This window comes from Equus asinus, chromosome 25 (genome assembly GCF_041296235.1).
Source record: "Equus asinus isolate D_3611 breed Donkey chromosome 25, EquAss-T2T_v2, whole genome shotgun sequence".
Classification (NCBI taxonomy): Eukaryota; Metazoa; Chordata; class Mammalia; order Perissodactyla; family Equidae; genus Equus; species Equus asinus.
The window spans coordinates 51,253,458-51,274,907 of NC_091814.1; the positions used below are offsets into that span (position 1 = coordinate 51,253,458).

A 21,450-nucleotide genomic window follows, 5' to 3' on the forward strand; every position below is an offset into this window, starting at 1 on the left:
GCATAATAAGCCAGTTATTCCTAACTGAAGGAAACGTTTTGAGTTTCTGATTATTGGAATTAATTTAAGATGTCATATTTATATTATTTATCATCAGTCTAAAAGATCCCACTAGCTAGCTAGCTAGCTGTGACCACAGTGGGAAATTTCGCTTGTGTCTGTTGCATATTCTCTTCTAATACAACTCATTTTATCACTTTCCAAAGTGGTCGAGTGACAAGTAGTGATTAATTCATCATTGATTTACTTTTAAATTGGTTTACAGTTAAAAATTTATTCGTTTACTTTAGGGGCTTGAGGACAAAGTATATACAACCTTTCTATGGAAACTACTAATGATACTATAATTTGAGATATGTAACTATAGAACATAACCCATAAATGCTTTTTTATTGTGTAATTTGAGTGTTATTTGAAGAATGATTTAGATAGTGATGCTGCAGTTTATATACTTATGTAAGATGATCCAAAATAAATACTGCAGTTTAGATAATTTCTTTATGTCATTCTGTGATACAGTTAATGGGCTAAATATTGGGCAGGGTTTTTTTTTAATATAAATTTTGGGGCAGCTGTTTGTGGTTTTGAATTGCTGATTTTTGGTTGAGGTTATTCTCTAAAATCATCTTAATTGTTTCATTCACTTGCTCTTATGAATGATTCTTTGGGTAATTGTATTTTTTCCCATGTGCAACTATTCATAAAGGTACTTTCTGCAAGACCAAGAATTATAAGTATAGTACAGAGCTTACAGAGTTGGAGAAAAAGAGTTATTTCTCTGCCCAAGTTAAGAGTAAATCTGATTTAAATGTATATGTTAATCCAGCCCACATGTTTTTGGAACTAGGAACTGGATAAAAACCCTGGACATTTTGTGAGTTTGTAATCTAGCTATGCCGTTTTTTATTTTATATATAGGAAGGTTAAAGGAGGAAATATTGATGTTCATCCATCAGAAAAAGCACTCATTGTTCAATATGAAGTGGAAGCTACCATTCTTGGAGAAATGGGGGATCCCATGTTGGGAGAACGAAAGGAATGCCAAAAAATGTAAGTTTTCTTCATTTGTGCACATTTTGAAAATAGTGAACCTTATACAAACTTTGTACAAATCTGATGTTATTTAAATCTGCATAGATGATAAATGGTTATGGCATTCTTTTAGACATACTTCATTTAGTGAAACGGAGACTATTTTAGACTATAAATATGGAGTATATTTATTCCAGAGAAAATTGTGTTTATGTAAGCATAATGGAAACCTGCTGAAAAATACTTATTCTGATTTATCCCATTTAGTAAATGCATATAATAGAATATAAACTACTACAACTTATGAAATCAATTATAAAAGATATGTTTATGTGAGACTTTTTAGCTGAATTTAGGAAATTTGTATTTTAGGGGATCCTGTGTTCTTCTTTCTTCCCTGGAATTGCAGAGAGGGGTATGACTTCCAAAATTCTCAAATGGGACATGCACCTTGAATTCATCTCTTAAAAATCTAGCCCTCTGAAAGATGTTAATAATAAGACAAGTATTTTCTGACTCAGTGAGATGAGCTTAGATCTCCCAGAACCCCTTGGGAACTGGCCTTTTTCTTTAATTCTGCAGTTGTCCTGGTGAGGATCTTGCCCTTTTTCCATAGTTTTGTGGAAATAGAGAAGGTCTGAGATCACCTAGTATTCTCTCCCAACCTTCTTCCCCCCATGAAAAGTTTGGATTTGGGAACTAGTTAAAGAGAATTTTAGTGTGTTTGGGTAGTATTAAGTATATTCAGGCTGCTGGCAGTGTATGTGATAGTATTTAGCACACTGAAAAGCACTTTATTTTAAATATATAGCAGTGGTTAACTGGTTGTGATTTTTCTGCCAGGGTACATTTGGCAATGCCTGGAGACATATTTGGTTGTCATAACTGGAGGGGAGCTATTGGCATCTAGTGGATAAAGGCCAGTGTGCTGCTAAACATCCTACAGTGCCCAAGATAGCCACCTAAAAACGACCAGTTATTTGACCCAAAATTTTAATAGTGCTGCAACTGATAAACTTTGGTGTATAGCACCCTGAAAAGAGAAGCTGCTTAGTGTCTTACTAAGATCTCTAATCTATCTTCTTATTTGGGTTGGAAGGAGACTAAGTTACACAGATAATTCATTGAAAATAACTGAGTCCTTGGATAATCCACTAGAAGAGAAATACACTTGCATACACACATACCCACACTGTAGATTCTAATTCACATGCTCACACTTTTTGTTTTATCACACTTTTTCACTTCCATTTGTGTATTTCTGATTGCTGCCTGAGTCTTGTACACTTGAGAAAATGTGAAAATCTCTTGAGATCTTATTAATTTGATTTCCAAAGAAACGCTAACATATCAGAGTCTGCCTTTAGAACCTAATACATCCACATTTCATGAGAGAAATTTAGTTTTTAGTTCTTAAGAATGCAATCAGTAGCTTTATTCAACTAGAATAAGGGAATGTTGTTAAGGTTTGAAAATCTGCAGGCTTTCTAGACAAGGGATACATTCACTAGAGAGCCAGCCACCTGGAAAGAGTTACTACCAACTGTGGCTACGGTAAGTGGAATTAAACATCAGTAAGGGAAAAACTTGAGTAACTCAACCTTGTGATACTAAACTCTGGCTGCACAAGATTTGAAGAGGAATCATTGTGGCACCAGTAGGAGGATATGGTTTGTTGATAGTTCAAGATGCTTTATCAATGATGGCAGCTGGAGGTGAGGATTTTGAGGGGACATGCATATAGATTGAGATAGGTATGAAGTGAAACTGTCATTGAATTAGGGTAGTCAGTGCTATCTTATATTTCATTCTCCCTTATTGGACAAAGGAATGTATAAGCCTATCTTCAACAGAGTCCCGGTTTTCTGATGATTTCTTTATAAGAAACTGAGGGTTATAGTCCCAAAATAATATAGGTGTTTTGCTTGTGACTTGTTGGTGTTCTTAATAGGCATGGACTGCCTAATGAAGATTCTGTTTTTTTATTATAGGAATAATCAGTAAACATATAGCTGACATTTCCTAAAAATTCTGGTACTACCTGTTTTTGCTTTGTCTTTTATAATTAGGGAAGGATTTAGGAGAGAGACTTAGACACTAAAAGGAGAAAATATGTTATCTTGGATGGGGAGAAAGATGAATCAGATTGCTAATATATATGTTGGTTGAAAAACAGATCTAAAAAAGATAGAAAATCTGCATTGTTAAATCAAGATACCACTGCACACCTATTAGAATGGGTAAAATCAAACACTGACAGCAACAAATGCTGGTGAGGATGTAGAGCAACTGGAACGTTTTCATGGATGGTGGGAATATAAAATGGTATAGCCACTCTGGCGGACAGTTTGGCAGTTTCTTACAAAGCTAAACATAGGCTTACCATACGATCCAGCAGTTGTGCTCCTACGTGTTAACCCAAATGAATTGAAAACATGTCCGCACAAAAACCTGCACATGAATGTTTATAGCAGCTTTATTTATAGTTGGCAACAATTGGAAGCAACCAAGACACCCTTCAATAAGCAAACGAGTCAACAAACTGTGGTATATCCATAGAGTTAGGTATTATTTAGTGCTAAAAAGAAATCGACTATGAAGCTCTGAAAAGACATGAAGGAACCTAAATGCATATTACTAAGTAAAAGAAGCCAGACTGGTAAAACTACATACTGTGTGATTCCAACTGGGTGACCTTCTAGAAAAGGCAAAACTAAAGTAAAAAAGATTAGAGGTTGTCAGGGGTTCAGGGCGTGGGAAGGAGAATAGCTGGATCCCAGTGCATTTTTAAGGGAGTAAAACTATTCTGTATGATATCTTAATGGTGGATACATGGCATGATGCATTTGTCACAGCCCATAGAACTGTACAATACAAAGAGTGAACCCTAATGTAAACTGTGGACTTTAGTTAATAATAATGTGTCAGTATTGGTTCATCAGTTGTAGCAAAGGTACCACGCTAATGCAAGATGCTGATAGTAGAAAAAACTATATAGGGCAGGGCGTGGGGGGGTTGGGCAGCTGTAATGGAAATATACGTATGGGAACTCTACTTTCTGCAGTTTCTCTGTAAACCTAAAACTGCTCTAAAGAAGACTAGTAAGAAATTTTTAAAATATATATTTATAGAGTTTCTGTTGTGCCTCTTTTCAATCAGATTTATAGAAACTGTCAAGATTTCCCAGTTTCTTGTTAAATTTAAACATGGAGAGGTCTTTTGAGAGTTTTTCTCTGAGTGTACTCTCCTTTCTATCTCTGCCCTCGCATATGCGGCTAAAATTACACAAAAATATAATCAACAGTTTAAAAGACTTAAAAGGTAGGAGCATAAACAGCCAAATTGATTAAAGAAAAAATAAAGGGACAGAGTGTTGCTGTGATTCTTGTTACAAATATTAGAAGCCACTATAGCAAATTTAAGCATAAAAGGAATTTATTAAAGGGTATTAGGTAGCTTGTAGAATTCTAAGAGGAGCAGATTTGGGGATGGCTATATAGCTGGGAATAATATCTAAGTCATTCTATTGGACTTATTTCAGGAGAGATCATCTACATCTGAATAATGATTTCACAAATGCTGAATACAGGGCATTTTTCTGAGCTCTCTGTCCCTGCTGCCTCTAATACGTTGATGTTGCTCCAAAAATTGGCCATCTTCACCAAGAAATAATCCTGCACAGTGGCTGCTTTCTTCTGTTTCTCTCTTTTCTGTGTGTGTGAGGAAGCTTTGCCCTGAGCTAACGTCTGTTGCCAATCTTCCTCTTTTTGCTTGAGGAAGATTGTTTCTGAGCTAACATCTGTGGTAGTCTTCCTCTGTTTTATGTGGGATGCTGCCACAGCATGGCTTGATGAGTGGTGCTAGGTCCACGCCCGGGATCTGAACCTGTGAACCCCAGGCCACCAAAGTGGAGCTCACAAACTCAATCACTATGCCACTGGGTAGCCCCTTATGTTTCTCTTTTTGAAGCTAAGACTTGCGTGAGAGCATCTGCTTGAAAGAGTCTTTTGCCACCAGTTTGAGTCTTCACCCTGAACCTAATTTTATGTCTTCATAGCTCTCCCTGGTGCCATGATTCCGTGTAAATTGGCAATTGTTTCTAGATTCAGAACAACGTTCTCTTGTTGAGCTTCCAATGAATCTCCTGGACTAAATTTAAAAGGAGGGAGAAGCTGGTCTATTATTTTTTAATGTACTAACAAGTATAAAATATATTCAGTTGTTCCCCAGAATTCCTCATATAGGTCTTAAAATGTGTCTTGCCTTTTTTTCTTCTTCCTTCTATTTAATTTCCACCAGAATAACAGAATCTGAAAATATCGATATTGTATCTTGGCACTAAGTAAAAAAATTAAATGCTTGTGAATATGGTCAAGAAAATGATTCATTTTTGGCAGTATGGATTCTCACATCCAATAATGACTAAAGACTTTATATATATTACATCAGAAATACTGTTTTAAAACTAAATCTTTGAATATGCTGTCCTGCTTAGAAGAGTCAGATGTAGATTTTATCTTTCCTTTGTTATCTCATTTGTCTAGTTGAAAGAAAATCATTGCTTTGCATTTTTCTAAGCCTAATTATGTCTAATACTTCGTTATATTTTGCTAAAAGAGTCTATGTCAGGTGTATTTAAATGCTTTATAAATTATTTGAAAGACATTAAATTATCACTTACTTTAATAATACCTGAGTTGGAAAATTCTGATATGCTTGCAGCATTCGTCTTAAGAGTCTCAATGCCAACACAGATATAACTTCCCTGGCACGGAAGGTGGTTGAAGAATGTAAGCTCATTCATCCCTCGAAACTAAGTGAGGTAGAACAGCTGTTGTACTATCTACAGAACCGCCGTGATTCATTGTCAGGAAAAGGTAAGTAGAAGAATTCCTGACTTTTTAATGCAAAACCAGAGTTGTTTGACTATAGTTTGTGCTTTCAGTATTTGAATGGTGGGATTTTTTTTTGCCAGTGCTGTGAATAGCTAAATGAATGAAAAAATGAATAAATATAATAGTTTCCAACATTCAGGCTTTTATATTAGATGCTTCCACACAAAATGATCTGTTTCTGTTTCATACTGTGTGTTTGTGTGTGTGTATGTGTGTGTGTACAAATATGCTGAAATAAAGAATAAAAAAGCAAATGTCTGTCATAGTCATTCTAGAGTAATAAAAGGAGAGAATTTGGGGCAGAAAACCTGTTTTTGCTACCCCAACTAGATTTATATTTTCTAAATTTCCTATTGACATTTAATATAATTTGAATTTATTACTTAAGTATTTAAATGTTAAAATATGTCATATGCTTTAGACCATTTTAAAGATATGTTTTATGAATCTTTTTTAGAAAAATATTATATTTTCATTCCTCAACATCTCTATTGTTGCCATTCTTCTGTCTTTAGTTTCCTCATAAAAGAACCAAGCCATTGAAATATTAGAGCTAAGCAATTAATTATTTATAGAAGGCATTTTCAAATACTCTAAACCAAAATGAAACAAAATAAAAATACAGACATTTAAATGGAAGATTATCTCAGATTATTATGAATGGTTAGTTATTCTATTTCATAGTATTTATTATTTTATGTATCTTTCTTTCACCACGGGTGAGTTTTAAATATGGTGTCTTTGAAATCGCTTGTAAATGCTGAAGTTTTTTGGGTTTTTTTGTGAGGAAGATTGTCGCTGAGCTAATATCTATGCCAATCTTCCTCTATTTTATATGGGATGCCACCACAGCATGGCTTGATGATTGGTGCTAGGTCCATGCCAAACGGTGCTAGGTCCATGCCCAGGATCCAAACTGGCGAACCCAGGGCCATGGAAGCAGAACATGTGAACCTAACCACTACGCAACCAGGCCAGCCCCTAAATAAATATTAACTTTTGATAACATATATGAAATGCTATATTATATTAAATATATACTTATTTTTTAAAAACTATTCCATTTTTCTTAACTTTTTTACTTGATATTCACTATTTCAAAGCCAGAAATCTTGCCCTAAAAGTGATGGAAACAAAACAGTAATACTTATTTGATTATGTGATTTTTTACCTTAAATGATTTTTTTCTTTGCTTCATTAAAACCGCTGTCATAGTAAATTATCTGTTTGAGGCAAAATCTAGCTGTTGAGAAAGCATAACCTTATCTAAAATGGCTACCATCCTCTGAAAACAATCAGAGCTAATTCCTTTTACATGGAAAACATGTTTGCTAATTATAGAATCAAAATTTTGATACTACTCAAGCTTATTTTGATGTACATGCATTGCTTAGGTTTTTCGACCCAAATCAGTGAAGTATTTTTGATAATATTTTTGTTAGAAAATGGAATTCTACTATGAATTAAATAATTCAGTAATGTGAATGGCTCAAAGTCATATTCAGCACCTTTAGACACCTGTTTAATTTGTTTGAGAAGAGGTGAGGATTAAATTATCACAGACATTAAATATTTGCCTTTTAATTTATAATCCTAATTTTACTTGTTAAAAACATTAATTAGAAGCTGTTGTTTATTTTAGCTTTTAACTTTAACCCAGGTCATTTCTTTTCCTTTTCCTTTGTTAATTTTCATTTTCGTTTTTATATTATGTACTCAACTCATTCATTTTTCTTTTCTTTGCTTTGTCAATTTTCTTGTTCCCACCTTAAATGTGAATTAGGAAGGGAAAGAAAGAATACTTAAAATAGACTATTTTGCTCCTTGTTGGCAAGTCTGGCTGTTTACATACCCAAAAAGTTAACCAAGGAGAAAGTTAAAATGGCTGCCTGATATAATTTTGGGATTATTTATAGAGTTTACTCATTTATACTGTCCTTGATATCCTCATTAGAACAGATGGATTATACATGAGCAATTTTTATACATTGGAAAAAAGTTTATTTCATAGACTATTCTGTTTTAAGATTCCCAGCTTAGCTAAAGTTAAACTCAGCTGCTGAAAATAAAAATTACCCAGAAACCCTGAAAACCTAGTTTTCATTAAAAAATAATTTCTTTTTACAGAAAAAAAAGAAAAATCAAGTAAGCCTAAAGATCCACCTCCTTTTGAAGGAATGGAGGTAAGACTATATTCTTACCTAATAGAGAACTGATTGTAAAATGTTGCCTTTTACTATCACTAATTCATACAATTACATTAAATGGATGTGGAATTTTAAAAACGATTGAACTTAAAAGTACTTGGAAAAGGTAGAAAATTAGTATTTAGTTGGTAAAGGCAAAAATTGTTGGGAGTGTTTTTCAGACAATTTATTTTGATAAAATAAGTTGTCAAATATTATAAATATTCTTACTGCGATATGTTTTGAAATAGTTTATTATAGTAGGTACAAATTATTTTGCATTACATTTAAGATACTTTCTATTGATAGACCATTTTTAGAGTTTGTGTATGTCTCATTTTATCATATGGTTTATAACTACATTTGTGTTGGAGTCCTAGCACTCAAAGGTCTAATTTCCCTCTCTACAAAAAGAAGGCTTCCATGAGTCTTTTGAAAACTTGTGTAATTATTATAAAGGGTAATATATTGATCACAAAATATGATTCCTTTGACAGTGGCTCTCTTGAGCATTGTTGTTCTTTTAGAGGACTTCCTTCTTTTTCTTCTATTTTAGATTGATGAAGTCGCTAACATTAATGACATGGATGAATACATTGAGTTATTATATGAAGACATTCCTGACAAGGTTCGGGGTTCTGCTTTGATTCTACAGCTTGCTCGAAATCCTGATAACTTGGAAGAACTACTATTGAATGGTGACTTATATCTCTAAATATTTAAAGTACAAAAATTATTGTGAAATATGATTTTTGAATTTATTATGATAGAGGAATAAGCTAAAATTATTTATACCAAATTTAGGAATGCACTTATTTCCCAGCTCTTTATTAGCTTCTTTCTTATTCAGATTTCTTAACATGAGAGCATAACATTTAAATATTCTTTGGAGAATTCACAAATCATTTAATTTAAACAAGGAAAATTAACGGTATTGTATCTTTTCTTCTAATCTGGAAGACTTTTTTTATTCTTTGAACTAGCGTACAATGTCAGACTTTTGACATTTGCACATGTGCCTATATGCTTTTATTAGTTAGAGTTCCAATGTTCGTTTTCTTTTAGGAGCACAGCGAAAGACATTAATCTTTATAATTTCATTTAGATTGGTTTGATGCCAGGTATTTGCTTTTGTTTCATTAAAAGTGCTAAGTAATATAGAAAAAGGAGGTAAAGTCCTCTTAAAATCTCTTTTTTCTCAGTAATGCCACTAAAGAATTATTTTAAATGCATAGTTTTCTAAGTATACTTATGCCAGAAATAAAATATGGAGATGTCATTATTACCTGATTTCCATCACATAAGAAAAAATACCTTTTTCTCTCTTGTTCAGCTCATTTTATGGAGGCTGCACAGTGCACACCAATACTTTGTAGCTTGGTGCATATATCCAGAGATCTGTCCAGAGAGTCTTAGGACATTACCAATATTTCAGTTAGGAAATTTGTACATCTTAAGTATTTTTAAAATTATACAACTCATGGGCCCGGCCGCTGGCAGAGTGGTTAAAATTCCACACACTCCTCTTTGGTGGCCTGAGTTCACAGTTTCAGATCCTGAGCACAGACATACTTTCTTCAACAGTCACACTGTGGAAGTTTCCCACATACAAAAAAATAGAGGAGGATTGGCACAGATGTTAGCCCAGGGCGAATATTCCTCAGCAAAAAAAATATATATATACAACTCATATATTAATATACTGTTTTAAAAGAATTAGAATATTACAGATAAAACCCCCTTTGACCATTACTCTTTATTTTCTGTTAGGAGTTTGGAGTGCATTCTTTCAGATCTTTTTCATACATTTACATATATATGTGTGTAGGTTTTTTTCCTGTATTAAAATATAGAATATTGCCTTACATGAATTTTTATGTCGTACTTCTTACTTGGTAATTTTTTTCTTCATGCCGTAATGTTTTGAGATTACGTGCATATATATGCATATAATGTAATCAATTTTAAACTACTTTTTATTATTGTATTTTATGAAATTATATGTATTCTTCTAGCGTTTCCTCAATTGATCATCATTAACTTGTTTCTAGATTTTTCAGTACAGAATATTGTTTCAGTGAACATCTTTGTACCTATCTTCTTATATACACAAGCAAGGGTTTCTTTAGGATGTGTACACAAAGGTCATATAGAAATACATGTTATAATGTCTTAAGAGACATTGCTAAATTGCCCTCCAAAATGGTTGTACCACTCTATCCCCATAGCAACAGAATGTGAAAGTTGTCAAACTTTAAAATTTTTGCTATTGTATTATTGATAGTAAACAGCACCTTTTTGTTTTAAGTTGCATTTGCCTGATTCCTTATGAATTTGATCTATTCTCATGTCATTAGACTTTTGGAATTCCTACCCTATGCAGTTTATATTCATATCTTAAGTATTTCTATATATATATATATACACACACATATATATGAGTGTATGTATATTTATATGTGAATATATATCCTTTCTCTTTTATATACATAAATATATACATATATATAGCATATTTATATTCTTTTTTTATGTACTTAGAAAGTTTCTCTCAATCTATTACTTCTCTTTTTTTGCATGATATATGTTTCCATCCTTTTACTTTCACCAAATTTTTGTCATTGAATCTAATATTCTGCTATAGAAAGCATGTAGTTGCATCACGTTTTTTTTAATCCATTCTGCCAATTTCTGCCTCTTGAATGGAGTGTTTAGTCTTTTTACCATTGATGTAATTACTCATAAAGTAGCATTGTCACCTGACATTTTGTATTTGTTTTCTGTCTTTTTTTTTGTTCCTCAGTTTTTCTATTATTACTTTCTTTTATGTTAAATATATTTATGTTTAGTTTTTATTTACATATATTTAATACATTTATATTTATTGAACATCTTTTATGTTAAATATATTTTCTAGTATACCATTTTAATCCTCTTGTTCTTTTACTGTGTTTTCCTGAATTATTTTCCTAATGGTTGTCCTGGGATTCCAGTTACCATCTTAAATTAAAATAATCTAGTTCAAATTAATACCAACTTAATTTTAACAGTAAGCAAAAACTTTTAACGGCAAAAACTTTGCTCCAATATCCTTCTATTTCCTCCCCACTCCTTTGTACTATTCTAGTCATACAAATTACATATTTATACATTATCAGCCCATTAGCACAGTATTATACTTACTGATATATATATTTTTTAATCAGATAGAAGAAAAGAGTACAATTAGAATTATTTATACTGTCTTTTAAATTTATCTATATAGTTACCTTTGCTGGTGTTCTTTGTTTCTTTGTGTGAATTTAAGTTACTCTCCAGTATCCTTCCATTTCAGCCTGAAGGACTCCTTTTAAGTATTTTTCATAGAGAAGTTCTGCCATCAGCAAATTCTCTACATTTTGTTTACCTAGGAATGACTTAATTTTTTTTGGTGTTTGAAGGATGGTTTTGCTTGATATAGAATCTTGGTTGACAGTCGTCTTCTTTAAGCACTTTGAATGTCATCATGCTGTCTTCATGTATCTATGGTTTCTGTTGTTAAATCAGCTGTTAATCTTATTGAGGATCCTGTGTACATATTGAGCTGCTTTTCTCTTGCTGCTTTCAACATTTTCTTTGCCTTTGGCTTTTGCCAGTTTGACTATGATGTTGTTAGGTGTTGATATCTTTGAGCTTATCTTGCTTGAAGTTTGTGGGGCTTCTTGAATGTGCAGATTAAGGTTTTTCATCAAACTTGAGAAGTTTTTGGCTATTATTTTGTTAAATAATCATTTAGTTCCTTTTCTTCTCTCCTCTTGGGACTCCCATTATGTTTATGTTAGTATGAGTTGGTGTTCCATAAGTCTTTGAGGCTCTGTTTATTTTTCATTCTTTTTTCTTTTTGTTCCTTAGACTGGATGATCTTCATTGACCTGCCTTTTTCATTTGTTGATTCTTTTTCTAGTTCACATCTGCTGTTAAGATTTCTAATAAATTTTTCATTTCAGATATTGTACTTTGCAACTCCAGAATTTCTATTTGGTTTATTTTTTATAGTTTGTATCTCTTTATTGGTATCGTTATTTGGTGAGACATATTTACAATAGCTGATTTAAAATCTTTGTCTCATAAGTTCAATGTCTGAGCTTCCTCATGGTCAGTTTCTATTGACTGCTCTTATTTCCTGATTATGGGATGTACTGTCCTGTTTCTTTGCATATCTTGTATTTTTTGTTGTTGTTGTTGTTGAAATAATATTGTGGCAACTTGGGAAATCAGATTCCCACTCCCTCTAGGGCTTGTTAGTTTTGCTGTTTGTTTGTTTAATGAGTTTCCTGGATTAATTCTATAAAGTGTGTTCTTTGTGCAGCTCCTGAAGCCTCTGCTCAGTTAGTTTAGTGATAGCTAATGTCTGAATAGAGATTTTCCTAAATGCCTGGCACTAAGTGCCCCAGCCTTTGCTGAGGTGCTCTTTGTGTGTGTGTTGGGGTATGTCCTCAGTGCTCAAGCAGGTAGTTTACAAGGCTTACCCTGCACTTCCTGCTTGTTCATTGCCCCAAGGTTGGCTAGAGGAGAGAGATTAGGTCCTTCTCTGATCTTTCCCTGGCATGTGCACATTCTTGCACATGTACATGGGCATCTAGCTTCTCATGTTGGAGCTTTTTGAAGACCCTGTGATTATATAATTTCCCAGTTTTTCCTTTTAAAGTGTTTTTATCCGCCTCTTGTTAACTCCAGCTGACAAGGCTGCCACACAGAACTGCAATGTTACTACCAGTAGTTTTCAACAAATGCCCTGAGTGTAAGGCTGTCTTTACAGAGTAAGCTCTGACTCAGGTAAAGTACAGTCATGCACTGCATAATGACATTTCAGTCAATAACAGTCCACGTATACAGTGGTGGTCCCATGAGATTATAATGAAGTTGAAAAATTCCTCTTGCCTAGTGACATCATAATGTCATAGCAAAACGTGTTACTCACTTGTTTGGGTGATGCTGGTGTAAACAAATCTGCGCTGCCAGTCTTGTAAAAGTATAGCACATACAATTATATACAATATATAATACTTGATAATGATAAATGACTATGTTACTGGTTTATGTATACAGTATGCTATACTATTCTTTTTATGGTTATTTTGTAGTGTACTCTTTCTACTTAGAAAAAAACATTTACCGTGAAATGGTATGCCGTGTTATTATGACAGCAGCCTCATACATCTCATGTTTACCACATCTTGATTGCATCATTTTCTCTCGTGCTTGATTTCATCTTGCATTGTTTTGTTTGTCATGGCCCCTAAGTCTACAAAATCCACTGCTAATGTTGCCAGTAAGAGACCACACCAAGTGATTGACCTGGAAATGAAATTGAAAGTGATTGAGGACTACAAAGGTGGAAAATCAGTGATGGTTATTGCTCACCAGTCAGGTATGTCCCATTCCACCATAGCTATGATCTTGAAGAGCATGAACAAAGTAGTAGAAGCTGTTTAAGGATCTGTTTCAGTGAAGGCAGCAAGACTAACAAAAATTTGAGAAGGACCTATATCAGACATGGAGAAATGTCTAATGACCTAAACTGAAGACCAGACACAGAAGTGTGTCCCTGTTAGCACCATGATGATCACAGCCAAAGCAAAAGATCAGTTTGCAATGTTGAAAGAAAAGGCTGGACCCAACTATGATGTTGAATTTACTACTATTTGTGGGTGGTTTAAACTCTTTAAGAATTGTTATTCATTACGTAATGTGAAAGTGAGTAGTGAGTATGACCCAGCTTTTCTTTCAAGATCCCCTCCTGAATTGCTGTGCCAGCAAAATGGAAAAGTATTGTTTGGAGAATAACGTACCTTTGAAGATTTTGCTTATTGTTGATAATGCTCCTGGACATCCTCCTTTTATTGGTGATCTTCATCCCAATATCAAAGCAGTGTTTCTTCCTCCAAACACCACCTCTTTGATGCAACCAATGGATCAAGGAGTTGTGGCAGCTTTTAAGGCCTACTACCTGAGGAGGACCATTGCCCAGGCTATTGCTGCAACTAAGGAAGACACTGATGCAGTTCTGGAAGGACTGCAACATCTGTGACTGCATCAAGAACTTTGCTTGGGCTTGGGGTGATCTCACCAAGGAGTGTATGAATGGCATCTGGAAGAAGACACTCAGGAGGTTTGTCTATAACTTCAAAGGATTTGCCAAGGATGAAGAAGTTTCAGAAACTGGTGAGGCTGTGGTTGAGATAGCAAACAACTTTAACTTGGATGTGGATGCAGAGCACTTTGAGGAGCTCCTAGAGGTGGTTCCTGAGCAATTGACTAGTGAGTTGTTGGAACTGGAACAGGAACACGTATCTGAAGAAGAGGCAAGAGGAAAGGAAACTGCTGGAGAAGGAAGAGAAGAACCCCCAAGAAAATTCACAGTGAAGGGTTTAAGAGAGCTTTTGCAGACCTCTGCAAGCTCCTTAAAAAGTTTGAAAATTTGCACCCCCGACACTTTTCATTAATAGAGAAGAATGGTCATGGTATATTATCAACTTATAAGCAAATCTGTGATGAAAAAAAAGAAACCAAGCAAATCACCATGGACCTATTTCTGAAAAACGTGGCACCTCCTCAAGATGAGCCTCAGGCAGATCCTTCAGGAGATATTCCATAAGAAGGCATTGTTATCATAGGAGATGACGGCTCCATGCGTGTTATTGCCCCTGAGGACCTTGGAGATGATGGAAGGCAGTGATATTGATGATCCTGACCCTGTGTAGGCCTAGGCTAATGTGTGTGTTTATATCGTCATTTTTAACAAAAAAGTTTAAAAAGAAAAAAAATTTTTTTAAGTAGTAAAAAGCTTATAGAGTAAGGATATAAAGAAAGAAAATATTTTTGTACAACTCTACAATGTGTGTCTTAAGCCAAGGTCTATTACAAAAGAGTTGAAAAGTTTAAAAAAATAAAAAACATATAAAGTAAAAATTTACAGAGCCAGCCCTGATGGCCTAGTGATTAACATTCAGCGTGCTCTGCTTTGGCAGCCCGGGTTCAGTTCCCAGGCGCAGAACTACACCACTTGTCTGTCAGTGCATGGTAAGTGCCCTATACAAGTGTAGCATTTTTTATCTTTTATGTCGTATTTTTATTGTACCTTTTCTATGTTTAGATACACAAATACCATTGTGTAATAATTGCCTACAGTATTCCGTACAGTAACATGCAATACAGGTTTGTAGCCTAGGAGCAATAGGCTGCCAGTATAACCTGTGTGTGTAGTAGGCTATACCATCTTGATTTGTGTAAGTACACTCTATGATGTTCACACAGTGACGAAATTGCCTGTGACGCATTTCTCAGAATGTATCCCATTGTTAAGTGATGCGAGACTGTAAAGACAGACCCTGGGAATGGAGCTTTCCAGCAAGCACCCAGATAAGTCAGCTAGTGACCATTCTCTGGAGTGGGATTTTAGGGAGTGATAACCTGTTCTGCCTTCAGAAAACTGAGATAAATGAAAGGAGTAAGATGAAATAAAATTTGGAAAATAGGTCAATAACCTATGCCTAAGTTCATGACATTACGGTACATCATTTTCAAAAGTATAGTCTAAGAAATACTGTTCCCTCTGTGTTATAGTGGTAAGTGCCTTTGGTAATACTGGATTAAACAAGGCCAAACCAGATTCTCTATTAAGTAGGACTTCTTGGAGCCTTTGCATGTTAGTGTACGTTGCCTACCTATTTACTTGCCTCCAGAATAATTTTGGAGTCAAGTATATGTTGTACCAGCACTCTGCATTGTGAATATGAATAACATCGTGAAATGTTATTATAAGATGTTTTTTAGTTTGTTTAACAAATGCCTTACTAAGGTGGATTAATAATATAGTGTATTCTTGTTTCATAATCTGGCCAGAAAGCTCAAATAAACTGAACATTTTCATTACCATAATAAATACTGGTAAGTGCAGTACACAAAGTACAATAGGTCCTGGGTGCCTGTTAACGAGAGTTGAATTATGGTCTCTATATAACACACAGATATTTCGTTTAATTTTTTATTATTTTAAGAGTAGGTAAGCCATGTAACAACACAATTTGAAATTGGTCTCATTACTTTATGTTTACTTAATATATGGTAATTCTTGTTAATCGATGGATTGATTTTACCTTTCTCAAGATAAAACTCTAGCAAGAATGCTTATTATTCTATTCTGAAGCTAATTTTGTGAAAGATTTTTTATGTCTTTAGCATCAATTTACAATGATTAAAATATTAGAATTATTTTTCTGTGTATAAATTTTATTTGGTTATTAGTTTGCTTAATGGAGCTAGTACTAGCCTGCTAAACTGCTTGCTATTTTTTTAGACTTATTCTAGGTTTTTTACTTACTCACTAATGTTAAATCAGATGTTAAAAAAGAAAAAAATTGGTACTACAGTAACAAGATTACAAGTGGAAATGCAAATAAAGAAATAAATGGTCTTTTTATTATTTTGTCACTATAACATACTTATTGTGTTACTTTTTCTGAATCATATTTTATTTTTCTCTTTATAGTTATCAACTTAAAGCTGCGTGTTAAGAGTTTTAAGTTAAACTTGTGTTTCAGTTTTGGAAAGAGCTTTCTGTGTTGGAAAGAAGCATCCTACTTTTTTGTCCCAGTTCTATCTTAGCTTTGTTATTTACTAATAAGTAGACGTTTAAAACCAATCACCCTTTGTACCAGACGCAAGACAAATGATCATTTTTGTATGTCTCCTTTTTCTTTAGAAACTGCCCTTGGTGCACTAGCAAGAGTCCTGAGAGAAGACTGGAAGCAAAGTGTTGAGTTAGCTACAAACATAATTTACATCTTTTTTTGCTTTTCCAGGTAAGTGTAAAAATTAGGAAAAACAAGTGCTAGTCTACATCTGTTTCTCTCTGTCTGTCATTGGCTTAGATTATAGATCACTAGTTCGCTTGATCTTCCTGTGTGTCTGCCCATGCTCTGCCTCTCAACTCTTCTTCTATTTCCCATTCTCTGTCCTCTCTGTTGTTCTTTCATTCAGTCTACACTCACTCATGTATGTACATGTGCACACACAGTAGGGTAGTATAATGGTTTAGAGCTTAAAAGTGTGTGCACTGTAAGTAATCTGTCTGGCTTTGAATCCAAGTCCTGCTGTTTATTAGCTGTGTGATCTTGGTTACATTACTTAACTTCTCTGTGCCTCAGTTTCTTTATTTGTAAACTGTGGATAAAGTAGTAGCACCCTCTTCGGATAGTTTTTAGAATAAAACCTGACCCAGAGTAAGTGCCAGTAAATGTTGTTCATTTATACACACACATGCATACACACATGTATGTGTGTACAAACACATATCTGTTATGTAGCATATATATTATGTATACATATATATTCTTTGGACAGATGTTTCTTGAAACATTGTGAAAAGTTTCTAGCGAATTCCTAGAGAATTACTTGCCTCTATTCTAAAAATGTGCTAGCATTGGCAAATAAATATTTACTGAACAAATATGTGGATGAATGATTTGTTTAGGAAACATATGCAAAACCTGATTACTAATACTTTACTAGTTTATTCTCTGGTATGAGTTTTATTCAATAATAGAATTGTTATATTCTTAGTTTTGTTAGACAGTAGTCTGAAAACTTATTTTGAGAGTATTTGAATAGATAACATGGTGGCTAATTACAAAAAGTGTGTTTTATTTAATTTCTAACTTAAAAATAATTGCTCTTCAGGTAACAGTAGTATGTTAAAATAGAGCTAAAGTAAGCTTATAATTTCAAGTCTTCCTAGTATACTTTTGGTGTATTCATTTATTGAAATATGTATATCAAATTTATTTTCTACAATGTTTGTGCCAGTGTTTACCCATAACAAATTTCCTGAACCCAGAGAAGTATTCCTTTGAATACATACTAAAATTTCTTCTTTAAAGCTTTTCTCAGTTTCATGGACTTATCACTCACTATAAAATTGGAGCTCTATGTATGAATATTATTGATCATGAATTAAAAAGACATGAGCTTTGGCAAGAAGAACTTTCTAAGAAGAAGAAAGCTGATATCCTTTTAGAGTGGCATTTCATCCTACTGTTGTTGCCTGTTGTTATAACCTTTGATGGATTGAGATGGTTTTGTTCTTTTTTTATTTCTTTTTGCCATTCACATTTCTTGGAAAAATGCAAGAAAGTGTTGAAGGTTAAGATGAAGATTGAAACTATCAGAATGAATATAGATTGATGTATACTTTTTATCTCTTTCCGACTTTAATTAATTGATAAGATGGTGGTGGACAGATAGTAGTGTCCTGGATAACTGAACTGGTAAGTCTCTAAGTGGGTACACCATTATATCCCCTAAGATCTTTTGATTAGCTGAAGTCTGGCTCACCATTGTTGCTTATGTAGTTCTGTCTATGTAATGAGGTGACTGATTGGAATAGGTGTGATTTTGGTGATGAACATAGTTTTAAATTCTACTTTTCTAAATAAGCCCAAAAATGCTTTTCTTAATGCATACAAATTTGAGAGGCCTGCAGAATGATAGAACCTGTGAAAGGAACCTTGAAAATTATCTGTTTTAACCTATCTTTCAATACAGGAATCTTTTCTACAGATTCCCTTACAAATGGGTTATTTAGTCTCTTCTTTAACAGTGTCACTGATTATTGATTTAGTTCATTCTGTGGCTTGGGATTCTATTTATTATAATGTTCTTTTGCTTAGTGTATGAAAATCCACTTCCCATTAATTTCTATCCCTTGGTTCTAATCTTGCATACTGAAGTAATATAGAATAAGGATATTCTCTTCAACATCACTTTTCTTATATTTGAAGGTATTTACCATATTGCCTCTACAACTGAATTCTTCTAGATTTAAGGCCCTGGCTTATTCATATCTGTTCTTATATGACGTAGTTTGCAGATCAACAAGCCATGCTAGTAATGTTTCTTTGGACCCAATATTTATTGATCTCTTTAAAAAGGAAAGATATTATTCCTGTTGTGCTGAATATCATGTTTTTTACTTCCCATTCATTGATCCCCAAGACACTATAGAAATGCACCTGCACACACACACAAGCTTAGACTTTTCTTAATTAGAATCTTTCCAGATTTAGAAATTTTCTGTGTATGCTGTAAGCTTCTGACATCTAGATTGGTATTGACTTAAACTACATAGGCAACTCAGTTAATCCCGGCGACTTCAGATTTTTCCTGGAGTCCCAAGTCTCATGAATGTACCCAAAATTCATTTAAACTGGGTGGGTACAGAGAGAACCACTAATAGAACTTTTAGCAATAGTTAATTTATACTTTGTTATTGTTTGGTGACAAGAACTGATATTTTAGGACATACCGTATTCCTATAAATGTCAGACACAATTGATTATAAGATACATCATTATTTATGAACCACTCTGAAAGGAAAAAAATGCTTCCAATTAAATTATGACAGATCATGGTTTATAAGACACATCCAAACTCTGGAGATGCTTAGGTGTGGGGAAAAACATGTCTTAGAATCAATAGATTACAATAATTGAAAAAATATAAAAATGACCTATCAGAATTCTGTTCCTTTCTCCTGAATTATTACTATTTTAGTAAGTCTTAAGTTTCCGTGCATTTTGATGCAAGTAGCATTCAACAAGGAGATTAGTTTTGAGTGCTTGGGGATCCTGAAGTCAGACTGAAGTAACGTATTTCTTTTTGTAATTTTTTTTTGAGGAAGATTAGCCCTGAGCTAACTGCTGCCAATCCTCCTCTTTTTGCTGAGGAAGACTGGCCCTGAGCTAACATCTGTGCCCATCTTCCTCTGCTTTATATGTGGGATGCCTACCACAGCATGGCTTGCCAAGCGGTGCCATGTCCACACCAAGGATCCCAACCAGCGAACCCCAGGCCGCCGAAGCAGAACATGTGCACTTAACCGCTGTGCCACCCGGCCGGCCCCAAGTATCATGTTATTTCTGCAGGTGTCCAGGGAATTATTTGGGGCTGTAAGTTATAATTATAAAATTTTGTTTACCTCTAACTTTGAGATATTTCTCTTTTGGCATCCAGTCTGAAGACGATGCTAAAAAGTTTTAGATCTATTGAATATTCTGGGCATCTGTCTGAAGTGGAATTCAGTATTCCTATTAACTAAATCATTCTCTAAGGTAGTAATCTTTTTGGTTCGTGGACCCACTTGATAATCTGTTAAAAGTTAGAGACTCATTCACATACATAAAATATTTCCATACAGTTTCTGAGGATTCAGGTATTTAGTGAAGCCCAAACATGTGTTCACCCAAGGACTCCAAGCACATCCTTGGACCCTTGGTTAAAAAGTCCTGTTATAACACAATTATGCAGAAGAGAGTATTTTAAACTGTTGGTTAGAAAAAATAAGTGGATAGCATTGCACATGAAATTTAGTACTGTTATTCGTAATGTTTTTCAGTAGGTTTTCTTTGTTTCAATGAGTATGGATGATCCTTAACTTGCTTACTTGATGAAGACCCTGAAAACCAAACGTTGAGGAAAGATTATGAAAAAACCTTTAAAAAATACCAGGGGCTTGTGGTAAAACAGGAACAGCTCTTACGAGGTAGGAATTCCTAAGCAATCAGAAAAGAAATGAAGTGCTTACTCTACATTTTTGTTCCATTGTTTGTCAGATTGGTAAAGCTAATAAGAGAATAATTGAACGTTCTGTAAATTTTAATGTGCTACACATTCTTCTATCTTTAACATGGGTAATAATGTTTTAAATTTCATTCCACTATTTTTCCACCGACAGGCCCCATTCAGCTCTTACATGTATATATGCTTGTAATTTATTTACTCAGATATGATTTTTTAATCCAATGTGTGACCTTTTCAATAATAAGAATCTTTCCTAAAACCCTAATAACTTATATAGTGAATTATTTTATTGCTTTCCTAGAAAATTGATGGAAAAAATTTCAAAATATTTCTATTATTTAATTAAAAAAATAGTGTCTTCTTTCTGGGGTTTATTGAGAGATTTAAAAGTTCGATAATATGGTTTCTCAATCATTGATAAGATGGAAAATCTTATGAAGGTGAGAATGAGGTGGAGCTTCTAATATGCATTCAATTCCTGCTTTGTAGTTGACTATTTTCCCAGCTTTGTTGTTGACTATTTTTCCAGCTTTGTTAGATGTGATTGACATATAACACTGTGTAAATTTAACATGTACAATGTTATAATTTGATCTATATTATCACCTATCATATATATGTGATATATATGGTAATTTTGCAATATATGTGTAATTATCCATTGTAATTACACATACATTGCAAAATTACCACAATAAGGTTAGTTAGCACATTCTTTA

The 21,450-nt window shown here is 33.9% G+C and overlaps 1 protein-coding gene across 2 annotated transcripts in view; it reads left to right on the forward strand.

The window, feature by feature from the left end:
- Positions 1 to 21,450, forward strand: part of KIFAP3 (kinesin associated protein 3) — a 150,837-nt gene that overhangs the window by 15,387 nt on the left and 114,000 nt on the right. For both annotated transcript variants that reach the window (XM_070497616.1, XM_014845164.3), the window contains exons 2-8: positions 919 to 1,050; positions 5,755 to 5,909; positions 8,055 to 8,110; positions 8,670 to 8,811; positions 16,857 to 16,956; positions 18,034 to 18,158; positions 20,595 to 20,693. In XM_070497616.1, coding sequence (XP_070353717.1) covers positions 919 to 1,050; positions 5,755 to 5,909; positions 8,055 to 8,110; positions 8,670 to 8,811; positions 16,857 to 16,956; positions 18,034 to 18,158; positions 20,595 to 20,693 — 809 coding nt within the window. The remainder of the gene's footprint in view (positions 1 to 918; positions 1,051 to 5,754; positions 5,910 to 8,054; positions 8,111 to 8,669; positions 8,812 to 16,856; positions 16,957 to 18,033; positions 18,159 to 20,594; positions 20,694 to 21,450) is intronic.